The 13,962-nt window shown below is 40.1% G+C and overlaps 1 protein-coding gene across 1 annotated transcript; it reads left to right on the plus strand.

The window, feature by feature from the left end:
* Positions 1-1,935: 1,935 nt before the first annotated feature.
* LOC306913274 (extracellular calcium-sensing receptor-like) lies at positions 1,936-11,546 on the plus strand (the record flags this gene model as incomplete). Its single annotated transcript, XM_079489865.1, has 11 exons — positions 1,936-1,939; positions 2,649-2,719; positions 5,350-5,480; positions 5,610-5,904; positions 7,785-7,871; positions 8,112-8,381; positions 8,897-9,103; positions 9,394-9,669; positions 10,100-10,327; positions 10,424-10,547; positions 10,633-11,546. 11 exons carry the CDS (start codon positions 1,936-1,938, stop codon positions 11,544-11,546), a joined length of 2,607 nt encoding a protein of 868 aa, XP_079345991.1.
* Positions 11,547-13,962: the final 2,416 nt, after the last annotated feature.

The raw sequence follows: 13,962 nt of genomic DNA on the forward strand, positions 1-13,962 counted from the left end.
ACACGCGGCAAAGGTCGTCGAGATCGGGAGTCGAACCCGTGGCACACCTTCAGGCTGGCTTAGCAGCCTATACGTGCCCGGACCGCTACACTAGCCGCCCGGGCCACAACCCTTATTGCTAGGGGTGTAAAGGTCGCTGTTGGAAAGATGGCGAGAAAGGCCATTTTGTTATGTATTTAATGATACATATTCACCAATATGAATATGAAAAGCCCAATACCATAGTGTCCGAATTATGACGCAGCAACATTGCTGCTTTAAGAACTAAGTGGTTAAAGTGGACATACTGAGACCCTTTCGGCGTGTAGAGCCATAAACTATTCAGATAACCTTTGAATTAGAAACTAATAAATCGTCTGGACTCTGGAGGAGTCCCGTTGAGGAGAATTTGTAAGAATGTAATAGAGTACAAGTACTCAAGTCAGAAGGACTGTAAAACCTTTTAAACCAAGTGAATATAAACTATCTTTAATGTTAAAATGTTAAACTGTAATACTATATTAATACCTTTTAAGGATAAATACTTTAGAGGAAAACTACAATACTAAAATGAGAGAATTAGGCAGAGTAAAAGTATCAGAGTATACCAGAATACCTTAGAAGGATTTGACACAGACACGAAAAGAAGAACCAGTCCACACACCAGAGCTATAAGGATTTTCCATTTGATATATATTACCAATTACATCGGGAGAGAAAAATGGCAGGTCCGTACAGCGTTAAAAAGATCTCTCACTGACACATCATCAGTGAGATCATTATATACAATATGAAATCAAAACAATCTCTGACACGGGGAAGTACTCAATTGGAGTTCAGAGGGTAACCAAAAGTGAATAATAGCGGCACCTATAGTTGGGAGGTGTACTTGGCACCCTACAAATGACGGCCGTGCCGACTAAAATAACGCTATTAAGACGTAAATAGGAGAGCACAGGAGCCTAGCTGTCTGCCTTTGCAGCATACAGACTCAAGGGCAAAAACACACAGCGAGGCAGATAATGTTATGGCAAACAGGAGAAAACAATTATTATATCTATACACGCTGGCTAGGGGAGAAGTGAAATCAGTGGGACCCAGGGCCTGAGATATGAAAGGCATAGGGAACATGCCTTTCATGAAACTTCCATCCACAAAATAACAGATCTACAAACAATTAAATCTTAATAATTCAAAATTATCCATCAGTCGCAACATAAACAAACAGGACAAAGGACTTAAAAAACTGTATATCCATTTATTTACACAAACAAACAAATAAAAAGGTTACAAAAATATATGAATTGAAGATGCCTAACCTATAACAGCAAACAACTAAATAAGGACGCTCAGTCAAAACAGAATCATCAAAAATGTGTCTCTAAAGTCTAAAGGCTTGGTTTGGGTGGGAGGACAGAGGAAATGAGTCTCTGCTGCTGTGTGTTTTAAATTAAATAACCCTTAAGACTAATGTTTGCTGATGATTGCTGTACGTTCCGAAAGACTGAGCAGGCCATTTCTAGACATACTGTCTGAACTTTATGATTTTTGAACTAATGAACTTGCTGTTTTAAGTCAGTTAAATTTATTTTGTGAACTGATGTAAACAGTTTCCTTCAATCATAAATCAATCATTATTTTATTTATATTTAAATAAAACTGTGATGTCCAGTATGATGTTTTTTAATCAATTATTTCATTTGGGGAAATAAATGTAATTATAGCTGCTTTCTGCTGCACAGCAATTGCACACCGCAGCCTTTTTGTCAGCAAGGTGGTAACTAGCTGAAATTTACCATTGACAGGCTACATCCAAACATCTGATTGTATTAAACAACGTCAAACGCACCAACATTGTGTTTATTGTGTTTACACAAACACTCAAAGCTGGGCAGCCCCTCAAAAATAACTAGAGGAAGATTGACTGATTGAAATTTGTATGTCACAGTATGCAGAATGGGTACATTTCAAATTAAAGTACAGTTCAATACAAAAACCGCTAAGTTGAAGTTGAAAAAAATCACAAGACTTGTTTAAATAAGGGTCCTCCATTTTCATGGAGTTGAATTGAATGACTTGCAAATTGAATGACTTGCAAATACGTACAGATAAATGAGGAACAGAGGACAGTTGATCAACTTTCTGGATCAAATATGTTTATTAATCTTTGAAGTCATGTGTATCTGATTGATTGATTGCTTAATTGATTGATTGATTGATTGATTGATTGACACTGCATAAATCCTCCTGAGTAGGGGTTTATTCTGTCACAGAGGTCTCAAACTCACAGACACCAAGGGCAAGGCATAGGCTTTTTTGAGCAACACTCAAAAACAGTAAACAGTTATACAACAGGGCAGACAACACACTGTGACAACCATCTAGCTCTGGTCCATAGCCCTAATGCACTTTGCTGCCATTGCATTAATGCTATGGGACTGTTCTTCGCATGAAATGCAGACCAGCCTCTCCTCTGTTGCGGAAATATAAAGAACGTTTTACCTACTAACCAATACAAAGGCGGCTTGTGTTATTAGAAAGCCTACTTTCCTTAGTGGACGCACTCTGAGCCCCCCACCTCACGTATAAAATCATCCCGGTTACATTATTGCAATGCCCTCTACATTGGGATTAGCCAGTCATCCTTGTCCCGTCTCCAACTGGTGCAGAATGCGGCGGCCAGACCCCTGACGGCACCAGGAGGAGGAGACCTGTCCTCTCTGCACTGGCTGCCAGTCCGGTATAGAATACATTCTCTAAAGCGGTTAGTCCCAATACTTGATTCTGATTGGCTGGTTTCTGATTAGAAAAGGAAGCGTTGTCCGCACACTGTGATTTTTTGATTTAGTACAACGTTTCGACCCTTACGGGTCTTTGTCAGGTATGAGTACAAAACATCAAGTAGGCGTATTATATACAACAGCATATGGGCAAGCTCTATTGCAATGAGGGAAATCAAGAAAGACACACCCACCACATCTGAAAGGATGTGGCTGCAATTAGCCCTATGCTAACTCTTTAGAGTAGAATAGGAAAGTATAGAGGTGCAGACAAAATGAATAATAAGCTGCAAACCAGTAAAAATATTGCAAATAATACAAATACTGCCTACAAGAGGAGACCATAACACAATAGCAACAAAATAGTAAGGTACTGCAATTACAGTACAAAATAATGAGGACACAGCGACAACAAAAATGGCAAGAAGAACTGTGTACACAAAGTTAAAAGAATGAAAAAGAAAAAGAAAGAATTATCCCAGAAATGGTTTGACATCAAATTCCTCATTCAGCCCTTGAGGAGCCATAGTGTTAAGTGTATACTGGTTTCTGATTAGACCATGTAGTAAATCTCACGATAATCCACACCTTCAATAACTTTATATAATTCCCAGCTGCGTTACATTGATTCTGCAGCTCTGTAGCTGAGATGGGGTTTGTAAGGCAATCAAGTGCTCCCCCACTTGATTGCCTTACAAACCCAGGCCGTGCGGGTCGGAGACTCCCGCTTTGCGTCGTTTCTCACTACGCCTCTCAGCCATTATAAAATACCCGGTAAGAGAGCCTCTTGTGACCTCTTGTGGCTTATTGCTTCATCAAAACCCTCATTTTTGTCTACAAAGCCCTAAACGGGCTGGCCCCCTCCTACATCACTGACCTCCTATCAAAGCACCAGCACTCGCCCAGCAGTCTGTCATGACCCAGGCGGATATGTTGATCTGACCCCCCATTCCAAAGCACCAGCGCTCATCCAGCCCTTTAGTGCGAGGTCGCTTCTAATATTTTCTAGACATGCAAACAGACTTACACTGTCTGTAAAGATCATGAGTATTAATTAACTTAAAGCAAAGAAATGTAATATAATAATATATTTCTGTTTTTGGTGTGATTATTAGTATAATTATTACATAGACAAAAGGTTGCATGATTTATTCATAGGATGATAATTATTCCTGGAGTTGTAAACATACAGTCTGTGAGAAGCTTTCAAAGTTGACTAAAAGTAAAACATGCAGCAATTTGCTGATGTTCACCTCGTTTTTGCATAATTTATGGCAATTATGCTAATTAGGAAAGGTTGTATGACTTCACAATGGTAACAGATGAATTTCTGCACATCACTCTTAGATCACCTTTATAAGTTACCTAGAAGCAAAGTTATTGCCATTTCCGTTTTTGACAATGTATTAGTTAATTATGCTAATTAAACATGCTAAACCCAACAGAAACATTTTTAGACATGTTTTTTTGGCATTCTGATAACCCCAAGAATTAAGATATACCTGTCTCCAAAAATTAACATTCCAAAATCACAGGCATCAGAATCTGATTGATAGGCTCCCCTACTAATAACTTTATATCATTCCCAGCTGCGTTACATTGATTTCGCAGCTCTGTAGCTGAGATGGGGTTTGTAAGGCAATCAAGTGCTCCCCCACTTGATTGCCTTACAAACCCAGGCCGTGCGGGTCGGAGACTCCCGCTTCGCGTCGTGTCTCACTACGCCTCTCAGCCATTATAAAATACCCGCTAAGAGAGAGCCTCTTGTGACCTCTTGTGGCTTATTGTTTCATCAAAACCCTCATTTTTGTCTACAAAGCCCTAAACGGGCTGGCCCCCTCCTACATCACTGACCTCCTATCCTATCCCCACTCCATCAGGACCTATCAGGTCAGAAGAATGCGGTCTCTTACACATTCCACCACCAAAAAAGAGGCTCAGGGGCGACCGCGGCTGTCGCAGCCCCTACACTTTGGAACATCATTCCCCTTGCTGTTAGGACTGCTCCCTCCGTTCGGAGTCTTTTATAATCACGACTTAAAACCTTTTTATATTCACAAGCCTTTGAATCCCCCTCATGATCCTGCACTTTTATATTTTATATTCTTTTGCTTTAATTGCCTGTTGTTTCATTGTCTTATATTATATTTCTGCATTGTATTTTACTGTATTGTATTGTACTGTATTGCTCTTTTTGATATGTTGAAGCATTTTGGTACAATGAGAGTTGTTTTTAAATGTGCTATATAAATTAATTTGATCTGATTTGATTTGACATAACAGGACTTTGATAGGAAAGCATTGTTGACGTATGTTAAGCCCTGCCTCTTCTTCGGCCTCTGCCTTGCTAGGGTGTTGATGTGTGTTGAAGGTGTGATCGATTATGTCATGGCATACGTTGGCTCAGGGGATGGCCTAACACTGTGTATAAAAATTAGCAACAGGACAAAGTGTGCAGAGGAGGAGAGGAGGTGCAGTCATGAACGCTTCTGTAGTTATACAACTGATTCCACATGTGTACTTGTGCTTGATGTTGTTCTCTTCATTCTCTCCTTTGTCTTCCTCACCTTCCTCTTCTTGTGAGTTACAGGCACAGTTTAAATTCAACAGAATTTACAAGGCTGGGGACTTTATTCTGGGTGGCTTGTTTGAAATCCATTTATCCTCTGCCTTCCCTGAGCTGTCTTTCACCTCGAAGCAACAGGATCTCATTTGCTATGGGTGAGTATCACACATAAAAAAGCAAGCAAGAGAACATTGTTTTAATATAGGCCTATAGCATCATAGGATTATTTGATGTAGTTCTACAAAGATAAATTGTCAAGGTTACTGTGGAACTTTGTCTGTTAGATTTGACATTCCCGGGTTCAGAATGGCCCAGACCATGGCTTTTGCCATTACTGAGATCAACAGAAACCCCAGCCTGCTACCCAACGTGACTCTGGGATACAGTCTCTATGATAATTGTTTCACACTTGGAGTAGCATTCCGTTCAGCTTTGTCATTGGTCAGTGGGAGAGAAGAACAATTTCAACTGAATGAGAGCTGTGTTGGCTCCCCTCCAGTGCTTGGAATAGTGGGTGACTCTCCCTCAACACATTCAATTGCCATCTCTAGTGTATTAGGTTTGTACAGAGTGTCCTTGGTAAGTTTTTTTCTTTCACCATCACCATTTTAATTGGCCATTCTTTTTGGCTATTTTAGTTTATTTACAAATCTAATATAATGATAAACAGTGTAGTCTTTCTACAGCCTGATAAAGAAAACAATATTTACTTGTTACAGAGCATGTAAGTGGAGCTGGCAGACTTTGAATGGAGCATGGGGGGCAGTAGATTGCCACATTGTATATTGTTATACAATGTAACCTTTTAACCTTTTAACTAGTTTTCTAATACATTTGTTTTTACTTCTGTTCTGTAAAGCGACTTTGGATACCTTGAAGCGCTATATAAATCGTATATATTATTATTATTATTATTATTATTATGTTATTGCGTTGTCTTATGAAAAAGGATAATGTTTGTGTTTTTTCGTAACAAAGTATAACCTAGTGATTGATTAGGGGTTAACAACACACCATGCAAGTTTTAACAAACCTTGCATGGTGTGTGTTTTTAGCCTTGTGTAGCGATGGTGATATCACTGCGTGGCAATATGCATTGCAAAGGCAGATGAAGGCTGGCTATGCGAGGCTATAGTGTGTTTTGTTGTGAGTGCTGAAGGGTTCGTATACGTGTTTGTCAAAAGACGGCATTGTGTTTCTGAACCAGGCCTCCTGATGGCTTAAGCTGCCTCTGTGTGTTCGCAGCACACAATGCAGTCCCTTCTTTTTCCCTTTTTTTTTTGTGATTGAAAATGTGAACCGAGCGGAGGGAAATCAAGCTGAGTGGTGGTGAGCGATGTTGAGCATTTTAGCGTGGGATTGAGCAGGGAAAGTGAGTGTAGAGTTTCACCCTGCTCTGTTCCACTAACGTGCTCTGCTTGTTAGGGGGAAATTATGTAAGGCATACATGGGCAACTGGCGGCCCGGGGGCCACATGCGGCCCCCATCTTCACTTAATGTGGCCCTAATATTGGAATACTGATAAAGTATATTATTTCATTTCTGTTATAATTCCAATTATGCAAACATGACCGGCTTTAATTACTTTAGTCTAAAATATCTTTCAGGATTCCAATTCCAAAATAGCAAAAGAAAAACCTCTGGATTTAAATTAAACTATAGCAAAAATAGCTGATCTACAAGATCAAAACGCGTTGCACTGCGACGCGTTTTGAGCTTGTAGATTAGCTGTTTTTTCTACGACCGTAATATGCAATGTGACCCTCTGGAGTGACTGTATAAATATAGTGGCCCTCTCCATCTTCAAAGTTGCCTCTGATGTAAGGGATAATGTATGGCTGAGTGGTTATTGTTTATAGATAAATCACCTTCAGGCTGATTAACCACCTCCGCGGTCCAGGGGTTAATCAGCCTGAAGGTGATTTATCTATAAACAATGACTACTCAGCCATACATTATCCCGCGTATTACACGGCTACTTAATACATAAATTAATAAATTGACCCAAAACACAACAAAACGACTCATATTTCCTTGCTTACGGTAATGAAAGTATTCCTAGGCCGGCGTCTGCCCAGCTGCAGCACAGTCGGAAAACAAGGAAGCAAATTGATCAAATAGAATCCATTTTCGGGTACTGCACCGTCTATTTCTCGCTGAAATGTTTTCAAAAACCTTTTTGAGAGCAATGTTTTGCTGTAAAGGACACTGTGTGTGTGTGTTTACATCATGGCTGTTGCATGTTGGAAACAGCAGTAAATCAGCGGAGCACAGCAGGTACTCCGAGGGTTTGTTTTGGCATCGGTGTGTTATAGAGCGGAGCAGTCATTATCCAGAAATAACAGACCGATGAATTCGGGGATTGACCAATCAGAATCAAGCATTCAACCAAGCTGTGTAATAAAGAATTATAGTACCGTATAGGTATATTACAGAATATATCTTTTGTGTATTTTCAGGTAAGTTACTTTTCCACGTGCTCCTGTCTGAGTGACCGGAATAAGTTCCCATCTTTCTTTAGAACAATCCCAAGTGATGCCTTCCAGGTGAACTTCTACAGACAAAACATCTGTTGGTATCAAGTAGTACACATCACTTTTTATTGATATTGCATATCGCCTCTCATTTCTTTATGTATAATACTGCTGGAGCTGAAGGGCTAGGTTTAGGGTCAGCATCAAAATAAAATTAATGTGGGTTATACGCAGGAGATTCACTGATTTTACACTACAGTATGTGCATAATCAAACTAAGCAGGTCATATTCCACCATTCTTCATCCATCAGGTCCAAGCTATGCTCCAAATTATGAAGCGTTTTGGGTGGACCTGGGCAGGACTGCTATTTAGTGATGATGCCTATGGCCGAAATGCTGCCCAGTCATTCCAGTCTGAACTGGCCCAGTCTGGTTTTGGTTGTCTGGCGTACGTGGAGGTTCTGCCCTGGGACCACGACCCAGCTGAACTTCAGAGGATTGTCACTTTGATGAAGACATCCACAGCTCGTGTGGTCATTGTATTTGTACATTGGAGCTTTATGGTTGATCTCATGGAGGAGGTTGTGGGAAAGCAATTTAACCACTTTCTAAATAATAATAATAATAATAATAATAATAATAATAATAATAATAATATATAATATATATATGTATACATATACATATACATATACATATACATATACATATACATATACATATACATATATATATATATAGCCTAAATATGTATATTATTATGTATATAATTTGTCAAGAAATTAAGAAAACATTATATATTTAAAACAAAGCAATACTTCAAAGTTGGTACTGTGAATTTATAGTGTATATTGTCAGATACGTACGTGAGAGGGGGAGAGGTGGTGGTGGTGGAGACAGACAGACAGACAGACAGACAGACAGACAGACAGACAGACAGACAGACAGACAGACAGACAGACAGACAGACAGACAGACAGACAGACAGTTTGAGGGTCCAATGGAGTTTACTTTTCATTTTAATTCGTTCAATATTTTGTGAATCAACACACAGACATGAAGGGTGTTCAATAGCATTGATTTATATACCATATAGGTGGTAAAGCAGAATGTGACAGGTCTGCAATGGATGGCCAGTGAGGGCTGGACAACATATCATAAGCTCCTGACTCTAGACTTCATGCCGTACCTGGGAGGCACCCTGGGCATTGCCATCCGTCGTGGAGAGATACCAGGTCTAAAGGACTTCTTGTTAAAAATACATCCTGACACTGACCCTGACAACAGCCATGAAAATAACATAGTGAGTCTTGTGTTTCATTTTTTAAACCCATTATGTACGGGATCCCCTTTTGTAGCTATACCTTTCAGGGCGGGAAACCCCTTTGGGTTAGTTGTACAGTATATAGCAACATATATATTTGTTGTCATTTTGAATTAATATTTGATGAAAACGTAGCTCAGGATTTAGAAGGCCTTTTTAGAATCGGCCTCAGTCCTAAATGGGTTAAGTTGCAATTTTGTGTTCATTCACAAGCTTTGTGCTTTAGAGAATTTATTTTCTGTGTTTTCACTTTCACTGTGTTTCTTCAGATGAGGCGGTTTTGGGAGAGCACATTTCAGTGTAATTTCCCCCCCCTTCCGTCAGAGTGGGTGGATGCTGGTGGAAGGGTGTGTACAGGACAAGAGGACCTAGCAACAGCAGAAACCGCACTTTTGGATGTATCTGACCTCAGGCCAGAGTACAATGTGTACAAGGCTGTGTATGCTCTGGCCCATGCCATCCATGACATGTTGCATTGTGTGCCAGGAAAAGGGCCTTTTATTGGGCACAGCTGTGCCGGTTTGCGGACAATACAGCCATGGCAGGTGTAATGTCACTCATTTCACATGTGTTTCTAGTTGGGTTCAAATTTAGACTAATAATGATTTAGGTTTGGCTGGTGTCTGGGCCAATCTGACTATATATACAATTTGGATCAGTTCATAACAGCAAAAGGCCAAAGGGTGTACACAAAAGATTACTAAAGACACTTGTCATGATGGGGCGGAATAATTATGAGCCTGCAGTAGTTATTAAATTGTTAGTTTTAGTTGTTTATTTCACTCAGTGGACAGTTGTGATTATTACCCATAAACCTGATATGCAGTGGTGTCTGAATCATTTCAAGTACAAATTGTACATCAAAATCTATTTCCCTTGTCTATGTACATTGTACAAGTAATATTTTGAGCAGCTGCTCAAAACACACTTTTATAGTCACTTGATCTTCATAATTCTGCTCATCACCATGTCTAGCTTGTATATTACCTGGAAAGGATCAACATATCTACACCATTTGGTGATCACGTATCGTTTGATGAGAATGGTGATGCTTTACCAATCTATGATGTCATGAACTGGGTGTGGCTCCCTGACGGAAGCACAAAAGTTCAAAATGTAGGTGTGGTCAAGAAGTCAGCCTCCATCGGCGAAGAACTAATCCTAGATGAAAACAGAATCTTCTGGAACTTTGAATCTAAAAAGGTCACTACAGCTTTCTAAAATAGCTACTGTAATGTCGAGCTCATGATGCGAATGCAATTTAGTTTGGAGTAAAATTGATCATTGTTTCCTCTGTAGCCACCTCGGTCAGTGTGCAGTGAGAGCTGTTCCCCCGGAACCCGTGTGGCGAGAAGGAAAGGGGAACCTGTCTGCTGCTTTGACTGCATTGCTTGTTCTGAGGGCGAGATCAGCAATGAGACTGGTTGGTTTACACCATGTAGTAATGTACAGTATCTTTAGGACAATACTGTACTTGTCTGTCCCTTTAACCTTGTCATCTTTGTTAGACTCTACAGAGTGTACCAGTTGTCCAGAGGACTTCTGGTCCAGTCCCCAGCGTGACCACTGTGTTCCTAAGAGCCTGGAGTTCCTCTCCTACCATGAGGCTCTTGGTATCTCCTTGACAATCATCTCATTCCTGGGCACACTTATCTGTGCCATTGTACTGGGAATCTTCATCTATCATCGAAGCACACCCATGGTGCGCGCCAACAACTCTGAACTTAGCTTCCTTCTCTTGTTTTCACTCATACTTTGTTTTTTGTGCTCACTTCTGTTCATTGGCTGTCCCAGTCTCTGGACTTGTCAGCTGAGGCATGCAGCATTTGGGATCAGCTTTGTGCTGTGTGTCTCGTGTATCCTGGTAAAGACTATGGTGGTTTTAGCTGTATTCAAGGCCTCCAAGCCTGGGGCTACAGACATTATGAAGTGGTTTGGTGCTATGCAGCAGAGAGGAACAGTTCTGGCTCTTACTTCCATCCAGGCAGCAATCTGCATAGCCTGGCTTGTGTCTGCCTCACCAGCTCCTCATAAAAACACACAATACCACAGTGATAAGATAGTCTATGAGTGTGATGTGGGATCAACAGTTGGATTTGCAGTGTTATTAGGTTATATTGGTTTACTTGCACTCCTGAGCTTCCTCCTAGCATTCATGGCAAGGAATCTTCCAGACAACTTCAATGAAGCCAAGTTAATAACCTTCAGCATGTTGATCTTCTGTGCCGTGTGGATAGCCTTCATCCCAGCATATATCAGCTCTCCAGGCAAATATGCAGATGTAGTGGAGGTTTTTGCTATTTTAGCATCTAGCTTTGGAATTTTGGTGCCACTGTTTGGACCAAAGTGTTATATAATGCTTTTGAAACCTGAGAGAAACACTAAGAAGTCCATCATGGGTCGACGTGACACCAAGACGTAGAAGCACAAATTCAATGAATTTTCACTTTTTCTACCAGATTAAACTAAAAGCAATCCAGTAACACATCTATTATCTATCTAAAGTTATATCTATCTCAAAGGCTATATGTTTGTTGATGTTAGACCTATGTATACTATATACCTTAGATTACCTGTTGGTCAAAGTATTATAGGTATGTAAGAGGCAAATTAGCTATATAGATTTCAAATCAGCGAACGCACACTAACATTATTTACGATAGCATGGTTTCAATTAGTGAAGGGAACTGCCCATAGATCCGAAGTCCCGTTAGTCCGAACATGCATTAAGGTTGGCGAACATGCACTGCTAAGCCCCTTTCCCTTTGTGACATTTCATTCATGGTCAAAATGCCTGAAAATCTATGCTTTCATTCATTATTTCATTTGTATGAAGGTTTCATGAAATTACCGACCAATATGTGCACGTTTACATCCATTTCCCGACTTTTTCTGCCTTTATTGGATATTGTACAGTAGAGGGCAGCACGGGTCCATAAATTTGGACCCGGTCCGAAACGGACCCGGTGATATCAGAACAGAACCGATCCGGATCCGAAAACATTCTAATTGGCCGCACCCGGCCCGGCCCCGAAAGTTTTGGATCCGGTCTGAAACGGACCCGTTAAAAACAGGATCCGATCCGAAATAAACCTACCCGGTCCGAAAGACCCGTTACACCCGTGGTATGTCCAATCCTATATTATGCTTATTTTCACCGTGACTGTGATTATGAGACTGAAGTGAACACTGTGACTGAAAGTCAGCATCACCCCCGCCTCTACAAAGGAGCGCTGAAAATAGCCGATCTACAAGAAGCTCGCAATGCGTCGCATGCAAGTACAGTTTGCACAGTGCAAACTGTATACTTAACCATGCGACGCATTGCGAGCTTCTACAGTGCCATCTTCTTGTAGATCGGCTATTTTCAGCGCTTGCACAGCACATGAGCACAATGAAGAGCAGATTCAGAACAGAACTACATTTTCACGGACTTTCGTCTTATTATGCTCATCCCAGATTCCAAATAATCACCACAACAACACAAACCTGTCCAGTGTCCACTGTGTCCAGGCAGATTGCAGAATATGTAGATCAATCACGCAGTCCAATTTCAAGTTCCTCCGGTGGTCATTCATTTTTTATATCTCTATTCTAAATAAAACACAGACTCATCCAAGCTGTTCGCTCTGCTTCAATCATGTAGCCTACTGGTAATGTTAAACATGGCTCATTCAATATGACTAGGCCTATATTTATTTTAGTTTATACATAAATAACGTAAATAAAAGCTGTAGTCATGCTAAAACATTTTTTAGAAAACACACACAGTTGCAAGAATATCGAGGTTTATTGCAATTTGCAGCAGCAGTGGTTTTTTTGTTTTGTTTTTTTTTACCCCACACAGGGATTTCTTATTTCTCTCCATTTTAATGTAACGAATGGGACATACATGGGTTTTGTTTTGATTGTCGACGCTCAGAGTAGACTCAGACTCAGAGTCCGAGAGAGCCTCCATTTTAACTACTAGGTCTTAGGCCTTATATGCATTAGATGCCTAAATGAGAGCCACGAAATGGACGCAGCATGGCCTTTTAACAGCCTTAACAAAAACGTTATAAACTAAATAAAAATTAAATAAACAGTGTAACCCATAAAACATAACAGTCTTCAAATAAAGCTAAATAAACGAGTGCACTCACTGTACCAATACAAATAACAGCACAAAGGCTTCAAAATAATGAAGCTAATTAAACGATTAATTAAAGTGCGTGTCTCATTGAGTGTAACCATATAGGCCTATACGTACACATATCACAAAGGCTTCAAATAATAAAGCTACATAAGATTTGTTTGTACTCCTATTTGTAACGTGACAAATATAATCCTTCAGTTGTAGAATGAAAATAAATAAACATTGGTTTTACATTAGTAAAATAAAATAAACAAAACAAAACAAAAAAGAAGATCTTCTCTGCAGTCATCTCCTTTGGCACTGTTTCACTGCTCCGTGGCTGGCAATGACATGTAATGAGAAAAAGCAGCAATAATAAATATTAAAATAATAATAAAATAAGGCATACTAAACGGTTAGCTAATATCAAAGGTTAATAATAAATCGTTCTCACCTTATTTGAAGTTGCTATTTAAGAACAGCAACGCGTTGACAGTGGCTGTACCGAGGGATGTCCGTCTATTCTCCAGGGCCCGTCCAGACGCGCTGAAAGCAGCCTCGCAGCTGACACTCGAAGCTGGGACACATAGGGTCTTCAGTGCAAGTCTGGTCATTGTTGGAAAGAGTTTTCCATGGCATTTCCAGAATCCTAAGACGTCTTTGTCATCTTCCATTGTAGTTTTGAATTTCAAATAAGCGTCCACCTCATCATCTGTGTCAACGG

Source organism: Electrona antarctica (genome assembly GCF_951216825.1).
Source record: "Electrona antarctica genome assembly, chromosome: 20".
Taxonomy (NCBI): Eukaryota; Metazoa; Chordata; class Actinopteri; order Myctophiformes; family Myctophidae; genus Electrona; species Electrona antarctica.